Genomic DNA, 10567 nt, shown 5'->3' with positions numbered 1-10567 from the left:
ATTATTACGTTTATCTTTCGCCATCTGGTAATCTCTGGGGTTAGTTGTTATCGTTGTCACTGTTTAAAGATTGGAGCAGACTCTGTGTTCCACTCACCAGAAGTCTCAAAATCCTGTGGCGGGTGTCCTGGGTAGCTGGAGGGTGTCAGCCGACTCTGCACTCTAGCTACCCCACTGCTGGTCTGACTGGAAGAGGCTCGTGGCCCTACTCAGGCCGGATTTCTGCCTCCCCAACCAAAGTAGTCTCAGGTCCCGCACGATTGGACTGGAGCAGAAGCTGTGTTCCACTCACCAGAAGTCTCAAGATCCTGTGGTGGGTGTTGTGGGTAGCTGGCGAGTGTCAGCCGACCCTGCGCCCTAGCTACCCCTGTGCTGGTCTGCCCGGAAGAGGCTTGTGCCAATATTATTCTTGAATGCTCTATCAGGTATCTCAGCTACACAGTGTGGGACCGTGAAAGGCAACCTGTGTTCTGGTTGAGCGAAGCTTACTCCAGAGACCCAGCTCCATAATCCTGTGACTATCAGTCACATAGACAATGGCCCAAGCTCCTGGTATTCTGGCTAGACCCCCACCCCCACAGTTAACCTGGCAATAGCCAGGCACACTCCTCCTCACAGTTACCTGGCAACATCCAGGTAGCCCAAACCACTATAAAAGGGGCTGCTTGGTCCCCCCTCTCTCTTAAGCTCTTGCTCTCTTTCTTGTCTCTCACCTCTTGCCTCTTTTCTCCCTTCCCTCACCCTCCTCTCTCCATGTGGCCATGGCTTCTACTTCCTTATTCTTCTCCCTCTCTCTGTCTTTCTACAATAAACACCTTAGAACCATGACTGTCTCTGCTCATCAAGATCCGCCATGCTGGAGCAATGAATTGGGCTTCCCTCTAACGAGCTACGGGTCTAACCTCCTGCCAGGAGGCACCCCCTGCTCTTCAGTCATGGCCACCTCAGTAAACTGCCAGAGTTCTCCCCCTTTCCCCTTTGGCTCCCCGGGCTAGAATCCGTCCGAAGGCCCGTTCTCAGCTCTTCTGAGACATACAGCGGTATGGGATATTCGGGAGCTAGAACCTGTTGTTCCTGGCCCTATGCAGCCTAGGGACCCCCAAACTGGCTCTCCTGTGGTACCCAGCGGTCTGTGGTGCCCAAGAGTTGGAGCCGAGACTGCACTTCTCCACCCCCTGGAGAGGGGTCCTGTGGCCTGTGAGACATAGCGCCATCCCAGGCAGTTCTGTGGAGTCCCAAGGCAGTCTACCCAAGCTCTGGTGGGACTCAGGTCTCTCCCACCACAACACAGTAAGTACCCTACTCATTCAGAGCAGACCCTTGGTTGCTTTCATACTTAAGCAGCTAACAAAAGTGTGCTTACGATGCCGTAGATGACATGTTCTAGATATTACGTAACCACACTGATACAGTGGGATTACTTTACACCCAGGCTTTATGCTATACATTTAGAGGCTTGATCTGTGGGAGGCACTAAGTGAAGTGTCTGGGTGTATACAGTGAGACTCTTGGCCTAGAAGCCTGTTTAGGCAAACTTTAGTGCCTGATGAACTGCTACCTAAACATCTTGCCTTTTTTTGTTTCTATATGCTGCAAAGATTCATTTCTGCCTTGGAATGCCATAGCAATTTGTTGACCTTGAAAACTCCTGCTCTGCCTAGGAATTCTCCTAGGATAGAGAGAACACCATGTCACACCTCCTAGCTCCTGGATTGGAAAAAGTTCAGCTTCCTCTGCTTCCCACCCAAAGTAAGATATACACAAAAATCTTTAAAAAAAATAGTGATTTTTTTCTTTTGTGTGATATTTAATAATCTGTTACTGTCTTAGTTAGGGTTTTAGTGCTGTGAACAGATACCATGAGCAAGGCAACTCTTATAAGGACAACATTTAGTTGGGGCTGGCTTACAGGCTCAGAGGTTCAGTCCATTATCATCAAGGCAGGAACATGGCAGCATCCAGGTAGGCATGGTACAGGAAGAGCTAAGAGTTCTACATGTGAAGGCTGCTAGCAGAATACTGGCTCCTAGGCAGCTAGAACAAGGGTATTAAAGCCTACACCCACAAGGCCACCCCTACTCCAACAAGGCCACATCTCCCAACAGTGCTACTCCCTGGGCCAAGCATATACAAACCATCAGAGTTACTAATTAAGGTTAGCATTAAAAAAATCATTTGACTTCAAATTGTAAGCAGAGGTTGGAATATAGTCTGTGGGAAGAGCTTAGGTGGATCTCACTACCCACTCTTTCCATTATGTGAAGCCAACATGACACAGCAACATTCTGATGGTGGGTGATGACACTAGGTATCATTGTGAGTAACTTGACATAAGATATTAATATTTCGGGCTGGCGAGATGGCTCAGTGGGTAAGAGCACCCGACTGCTCTTCTGAAGGTCCAGAGTTCAAATCCCAGCAACCACATGGTGGCTCACAACCATCCGTAACGAGATCTGGCACCCTCTTCTGGAGTGTCTGAAGACAGCTACAGTGTACTTAAATATAATAAATAAATAAATCTTAAAAAAAGATATTAATATTTACTAATATCTAATATGTATATATATTTTACGCTGTTTTTGTATTTTTATGTCAGAAATTATTCCAAGGTGAAATGTTTAAAGAAGAATTAAAGAAAATATCACCACCATATACTCAATTTTATAGTACTCAATCAAAATGTGATATCAACAAAATAAAATAGGATATATTTGAGGGAATCACAATTTATTTTAAAAATCCATGAGGACATTAAAAATGTAAATTAAAAGATCATGGGAAGCCGGGCGTGGTGGCGCACGCCTTTAATCCCAGCACTCGGGAGGCAGAGGCAGGTGGATTTCTGAGTTCGAGGTCAGCCTGGTCTACAGAGTGAGTTCCAGGACAGCCAGGGCTATACAGAGAAACCCTGTCTCGAAAACAAAAACAAACAAAAACAAAAACAAAAATAGATCGTGGGACATGGTGGCATGTGGCTGAAGCAGAAGAACCAGGAGTTTGAGGTCAAACTATGTCCCAGCAGGACTGACTAATCTCTAAAATCAAAGAAAACACAGCGATGCCAAACCCCTGCAGTCACAATATCTTGTTGCAGAAGGTACACGACCCAGCATTTCTTGAAACACAACCATGAACTCAATGAGGAGACATGGCCAGGGAGGAAGGGAAAGACTTCAAGCTGAAGAGTTGGCTCAATAGTTTAGAGAGCTTGCTGCTCTTACAGAGGTCCCAGGTTCCACGTCCAGCACCCACATGGCAGCCTACAGCCATCTGTAACTTCAATCCCGAGAGATTAGAGACACTTTCTTTGGCTTCCACAGGCATCAGGCATGAATGTAATGCACATACATCCATACAGGCAAGATATTCCTACACATGAAATATGAAAGTAAAAGGAAGAGAAACTGTGCCAAAGCATTCTGGTTTTCCTACTAAAACCAGGCAAAGCAAACAAACTGAGCCAAACCAAAGTAATATAAACTGAATACAGCTGTGAATTAAAACTATACATTTTGATATAACAGGATTTATGCAGACTATTAAATAACTTAAAAATTTAAGGTGACTTAGATTTTATACACTAGATAAAAACTTCCTCCAAACCACCACCACCACCAAAACCATTTTAGACAGTAAAAAGCAAGAAAGGAGGGTCATATTACAAGATTCCCAACATCCTAAAAATGCAATAGAAAAAGAATAGAAATTAATGGGTATGTGATTAGACAAAAGGTTGTGGACATCAAAACCTATTTAAAAAAGCAACATGAAACAATTGAGAGCCATTACCACCATTTAAAATAATTCAGTAGGATGACTGTTCACACTACATACACATACACTTACCAAACCAGACTTCAAGTTAATCAGGGAAAGATTAGTTTCCTTAGTATAAAATGATGTAGCAGCCTCAGGCAGTAATCCCCGCATCCAGGAGTGTTTGCAGTAAGCATCTTTATCAGTGGCTCTTGCTGGCTCAGAGTGTTACTTTTAATCCATTTTTACATATTTACCTTCTCGTTACATTTTTATTTGAACAAGCATCACAGAGGAGATTTCTTGCCAAGCACTAATTATAAATGAGTTTTCCCCCTAACATGGCCTATGTTCAGGAACACTTTATTTCTGGGTAGGCTTCTTGTTCTAAACACATTCGGGTCAGGTGTTTAGGAAGACAAACAAGAACATATACTGTAAAAAGGCACATGGTGGCTCCTTGCTGGAGAGGTCCGGATCCTGCCGTGGTCTCTCTGGGGCTGAGGGGCTGAGGGGCTGAGCGGGATGGCCAGTAGTGTCGAAGACCCGCCCAAAAGACTGAGCTAGGAGTCTTGTCAAAGCAGGAACTCAACTTTATGGCATCAGCCTCCCGCTTACATAAATTCAGAACATAGGGAGAGGGATTTTTTTGGGGGGTGGGGTGGGGTAAGATGACGTAGGAGGTGGGGGAAGGGAAGGGGGGGGGAGCGCAGAGGCAGGCCAAACAGGTCTTGCTGAGTCATCCAGATACAGAAGTGACTGAGACAGGTCTTGACACTTGAGCCAGGATCTGGTTTGTCCTCAAGGCCCAAAGCAGGGTCAAAATGGGGCCCAACATCCACACATTCAGGAGAGGGTGTGACAAAAACCTAAAAATAACTGGAGATTTTTCCAACCTGCTTTTACCCTATGTCACCTTGTCTAGTGCTAGGGTTCCTGTGCAGAATTATTGCTGAACATTAAAGGCATTATTCAAAAATGCTCTATAAGAAGTATGGAGAACATTGACAGATTTGATGTTTCAAATTAAATTAAAAAGACATTTGCTCTTTAGTGAGCAGTTCAACTGCTTGTGTGCTGAGGCAACCAAGCATTGTGGCGTCACTTGAAGAGTGGTGACATTCTCAACAGTGTTGCTTTGTGATGCAAGAGCATCAGGGTTCTGTTGTTTTGTTCTGAGGTCACAGGCCAGGGCTGCAATGAATGTTAAGCAAACTATGACCAAATGTGCATTGCTCCAATAGCCATGTTTGTGGCCTTCCAGAACCACTCAAAATCTCTCCATTTGTTTTATTTCCCCCCAGGTCAATCCCAGCCAGAAGGAAAACCTTACAGTGGCTACAGAGATCCATTGTCAATTGCCTACTTAATGAATGTGAACACATTTTTTTTGTTGTTCTTATTACCATACCATTTAAAGATGCTTTAAGTCATATTTTATTACGAGTGTTTTGCATGCATGTGCATATGTGTACCGTGTGTGTGTGTGTGTGTGTGTGTGTGTGTGTGTACCCATGAAGGACAAAAGAGAGCATTGAAAGTATGGAACTGGAGTTAACAGACGTTATGGTTCTTCTGCGGGAGCAGCTAGTCCTCTTAACCACAGAGCCTTCTTTCTAGCCCTCAACACACTTTTTAGATGAATAATTAAGCAACACATATTCTTCCTCCTTTAAATCCAATTTTATTTATGGAGAATAGTTATTAGCTAGCAACAAGGACCTGGGTTTCTTTGTGACATCACTACCTACACCACAGACACTGGATTTGCTGTGATTCATTCTGCCCACCTCTGCTGCTCATATTGGGCCCCCCACAAATAGCCCTCTCTTCTGCTTTCATGACACATATATTATTACCCTTGCTTGTTCTCCCTTCCTCCTCCCTTTAGATCACTTCTTTATGTCTGTCTGTCTGTCTATATACCAGGGTGGCTTTGAACTCAGAGATCCACCTGCCTACCAAGGTTGGGATTAAAGGTATAGACCACCACACTAGGCCATTTTATTTCGTATTTTTATAAGATATCTTTTTGTTGTTGTTGTTTTCAAGACAGGGTTTCAAAACTGTTTAATGAGTCTGTCGGCAAGAACTGCAAGACAGCTTAAAAAAATAAAAGAGAGCAGGCGGATTAAACAGTTTTGAGTCAAGCAAATCCACAAGTTGCCATGTGAGGTGTCTCCAATGTGTGGCTACTGGAGAAGCCTTACCGAGGTAGACCTCAATGCATCTGACAATCTTTAATCTGCTTGGCTGTCTACTGTGTTCTCCAGTGTATTTAATTACCAGAAATTAGGAACAATTACTGAGATCTTAATTTCCAACAGTTTTGTGCCAGACAATCTAAATTTCCTGTTTCCCATGTAGCTGAGTTTAGTCACATTTTTTTTTTTTTTCCTTTTTCACCTTGTTGAATTTTTCATTGGATACTGGCTTTTGTCCCCATGTAATGGACTCGCTTCTTTAATCATCTTGCTTGTAATATCATTGGGTCCCTGACCATTTTTCTTAGTTACCTTTTGAGATCTCTATTGGTGTTTCACCTGTTTGTCTTTGAACTTCATACCTGAGGAGTTATAGTCCTTTGCTAGAATAAGTGATGATTACCTTTTCATGTTTACTGTTTTGTGTTTTTATATCATATTTTGTGTGTGTACATGCATGCCATGGTGGGCATTAGGTCAGAGAATAACCTTGCATGTAGCTATCTCCTTTCCACTGTGGGCTCCAGGGACCAAACTTAGGTTGTAGAGTTTGTGTGATCTCATAGTTAGCTTTCTTTAGTTGTCAATTGGACATACCTGGGGAGAGGAAAACTCAACTGAGGAATTGCTACCATATTGGTCTGAGGCATTTTCTTGAGTACTGACTACTGTAGGAAGGCCTGGGCTGTAAGCAGTGTCATCCCTGGGCAGGTGGGCCTGGGCCGTAGGAAAGGCACTTTGTAAAAGCTAGGAAACAGCATTTTGTTATGGCCTGTTTTAGTGCCTGCCTTTACTCCCCCAGTGACAGTCTGTGACCTGAGAGTTGTAAGATGAGATACACTTCTCTAAGCTTCTTCTCCAAGCTGGTTTTGGTTAGTGCTTTATTGCAGAAACAAGAACACTGAGAATTGCTTTTATCTGCAGAGCTACTTCATGACTTTATTGTGTTTTTGATTGTAATTTATGCATCTCCTAGTTTGGATATAATTTCTGATTTTGTCTGAGGCTCGCTTGCTCTGGAGGGCTTAATCTCCAGGACCATTCATTGAGAAAACTAGTGTAACAGTGGCTGTATCAAACTATACAAGATACAGGAATACACTTAATGTCAAGTAAAGTCAACTAACATAGAACCAACAACTAAAAATGCAGTGTACTATGAAGTGAAAAAGTAGTAAACATTAATCAGGTTAAAAATGAAAGTAGTAAATGAATGAGATAAAGGAATAGGACCAGGGGAAACTAGAGCACAATCTGGGGTGGGGGAAGCCAGCCAATCAGAGATCTGTACAGGCAGAGCTGTTTTCATACTTTCAAAATCTGCCAAGTGTTCCATCACCTTGTTGGTGGGAGGCAGCTGTGATGCCAAGTCTTCCACTGGGGTTTTGCAGTTTAACTTTAGTAGCACTGAACCTCATGGCAGGTAGCTGGCTCTAGAAGCTGGCCTACTGCAGTCTTCTGGCCCAGTGTCCTAGTTAGGGTGACTATTGCTATGATGATAAACTATGACCAAGAGCAAATTGGTTAGAAAAGGGTTTATTTGGCTTACACTGCCAAATGCACACCATCACTGAAGGAAATCAGAGCAAAAATGCAAGCACTGCAGGAGGAAACTAGGCAGGTGATGCTTCAGCCATGGAGGAGGGCTGCTTACTGCCTTGTTTATCGCTCTTTGACCACCAGCCCAGGGATGGCCTCAAACACAATGGGCTGGTGGTCACATCAATCACTAACATCCCACAGGCCTGCACAAAGCCTGATCTTATTAAGACATTCTCAGTTGAAGCTCCCTCATCTCCAAGTGACTCTTGCTTGTGTCAACTGGTACAAAACTAGCCAGGGCACTCAGCTACTGAACTCTTGATTATCTTAATTTATTATTTGATGATGTCTGCTTTCAGGCATTGGTGAGGCTACCTCTCCCTGCTCTCTGAAGTGTAGGCACTCTTGCTCTACATATGTCTCTCTCCAGATTGTCTCTCAGCCTAAGATGTTGAACAGCTGAATCAGATATGCTAAGTTGATTGTTCCATGTACTCAGTTTTACACAGTGGGTTTCCTCTCCAGATGGCATCTGAGTGCTGGAAAGTGAACTTAGGTCCTCTGCATGAACAGTACTCTTCACCACAGAGCCATCTTTCAGTACTAGGAAACCCTTCTTAATGCTAAACTGTTCTGCAGCCGCAACTGGATCTAAACGGGCTTTCCTCATTTTGGTTCACAGTTGGAATTGTTTTCAACAATTTTCATCTGCCTCACACTCTTGCTGTACATTTCTGAATGGCTTCCCTTGTTTCTGTCTTTGGAATATAGTCCATTAACCTTAACCTGATATTCCTGCTTTATTGGTTCACACGGAGGCACACTGTAGACTGCAATTTTTAAGAAAACATTAAAAACATTACCTTCTATACTACATTATTTCATATATGACTGAGTAAAAGGTTGTGTGCTGGAGAGTTAAGAACCCACACATTTTAGGGACTCACATCCACTTGTAACTTCTATTCCAGGAGATCTGACACCCTCTTCTGGCTCCTGAGGGCATTTGTATAGGAAGCACTCGCATATACACACAAAGCTTTAAAAATAAATTCTAGTTAGAGCAAAGAAATAAAACAAAATTTGAGATAAGCCTAAAAGCAAGTTCAATTTTATTGAAGCAATTTAGTCTTTTTATCAAGACTGAAATGTACAAAAGCCCAGTGGTCTAACTTCTAGAAACTTACCAACTGAAATACTTGTTCAACAGCAAATATNGTAAGGAAAGACAGTGCATAAACAGTTGGTAACGATAAAACCATAAAAACAGCTTGGGTGCCTCTCAGTAGGGAACTAGTTTATATATACATAGATGATGGAATACAAAATAGCCATTTAAAACACGAGGTAGATTGACATGTATGTACTGAAATAGAATGGCCTTCAAGATACACTGATAAGCCAGGTGCAGNAGGTGGAGCCAGAAGGGTTAGGAGCTCAAAGTCACTCTGAGTTACACACAAAGTATGAGGCCAGCCTGGGTATACAAGATTATCTGGAAAAAAACAAAACAAAACAAAACAACAACAAAATCATACCAAAACAGAAAAGCAAAAACACCGATTAAAAAAACCATCTTGGGCTGGAGAGAGAACTTACTTCCACTTCCCAAGTGCATTTCCCAGTACCCACATTTGGCAGCTCACCACCATCTGTAACTCAAGCTACAAGGAATCCAACACTCTTCCCTGGACTTGGGTCATAGTAGGCACACACACACATACACACCCCTCTCTTACACACTCTCTCTCTCACAAAAGCAATTATTTCATATACTATACATTAAGTATCCACAAAAGGAAGGCAATGAACGCACAGCGAGTGCATCAATGGAGAAGTGCACCGGGGTACACTGTTATACTGCGATCTTTTCTTCAGAAGAATTAAGAGGGGACCAATGGGTTGGCTCAGTAGGTAAAGGCTCTGGTTATAAACTCTAATGACTTTAACTTGATTCCCAGGAACCCACATGGTGTAAGTAGAGAATGGACTCCAGTAAGTTGTCCTCTGACCTCTACACACACGCATGCAAGCACATATAGACAAAATAAAAATGCAATAAAAAAGTTAAAAAGCAAAGTCCTGCTAACTGTGATTAGCTTTAGATAGCTGAAAAAAGGGTAGGTAAGGTGGTGGAAGTTTCACTCTTCCTGTGTGAGCATTAAATTGGTAGCATTATTTCACTAGGGATTACACGTGTAGGTAGAATTGCTTTGTTTTTCTTTATATTTTAGAAAACTAACAATTACTTACACAGACACAAAGATGTTAAGCTAAAACAGTTAAAGAATGAAAACAAATACATATACAGATGTACTTAATTTAAGCAAGGGATATGCCTAGACTCTTTATGATTTTTCTTTTTTTGTGGCAAGATCTCATGTAGCTCAGGCCAGCCTTGATTTGTTAGGAAGCACAGCATGAGCTTGAACTCATGATTTTCTGAAGTGCTGGGATTGCAGCACCACTACCACCTTGCCCTGATGCTGTTTTAAAGTATACAACACAGATCCATTACCATTACCCGAAGATCTCAAACCACTTCATTAGCGTCCTTTAAAACTCAGAGTTTTCCACATCACATGTGCACGCAGTATTAAAGAACCTAGGAAGGCCTTCCTCCTGTCTCTCACTTGAATGTCATACATCCTCACTCTACACGATCTCTCTGTGCTTTACAGCATCACACTTCAGCTTCAGAAGTGGTCTTCAGAAGTGCTGGTCTTCTGATCAGGTCACCAAAGTATGCAGTGATGGTCTTTAACTTGTTGTTAAGAAAGTTCTGTTCTATCTCCACTTGCCCTCCAAGCCCAGCCAAAGATGCCACCTGCCAGGAAAAGCACATACACAAGTCATGCACATGAGCGGGATCTCTCTCTCCTTCTCTCTCACCCTCCCCTCCATTCATCCTCCCTCCCTTTTGGCATGGTCTCATTAAATAGCTCTGGCTGGCCCACTCCTTATGTAGACCAGATTGTCCTCAAACTCATATCCTGCCCCTGCTTCCTAAGATTAAACGTATCCATCACCATGCTCAACACAGAAATGACTTTCAAAAGAGA

General features: G+C 42.8%; 1 protein-coding gene across 1 annotated transcript in view; it reads right to left on the bottom strand.

Annotated features, from left to right (window-relative positions):
- Window positions 1-8587: 8587 nt before the first annotated feature.
- The window catches only part of Tgs1 (trimethylguanosine synthase 1), a 41699-nt gene continuing 39719 nt past the window's right edge, over window positions 8588-10567 (bottom strand). Inside the window, exon 13 of the mRNA XM_021159873.2 lies at window positions 8588-10332. Within this exon, the coding sequence (XP_021015532.1) occupies window positions 10189-10332 (144 nt within the window). The 3' untranslated portion in view covers window positions 8588-10188. The remainder of the gene's footprint in view (window positions 10333-10567) is intronic.

The sequence above is a fragment of the Mus caroli genome, chromosome 4, assembly GCF_900094665.2.
Source record: "Mus caroli chromosome 4, CAROLI_EIJ_v1.1, whole genome shotgun sequence".
Taxonomy (NCBI): Eukaryota; Metazoa; Chordata; class Mammalia; order Rodentia; family Muridae; genus Mus; species Mus caroli.
Note: the sequence above shows the minus strand (reverse complement) of the source record. Positions and strands in the feature narration are given on the sequence as shown.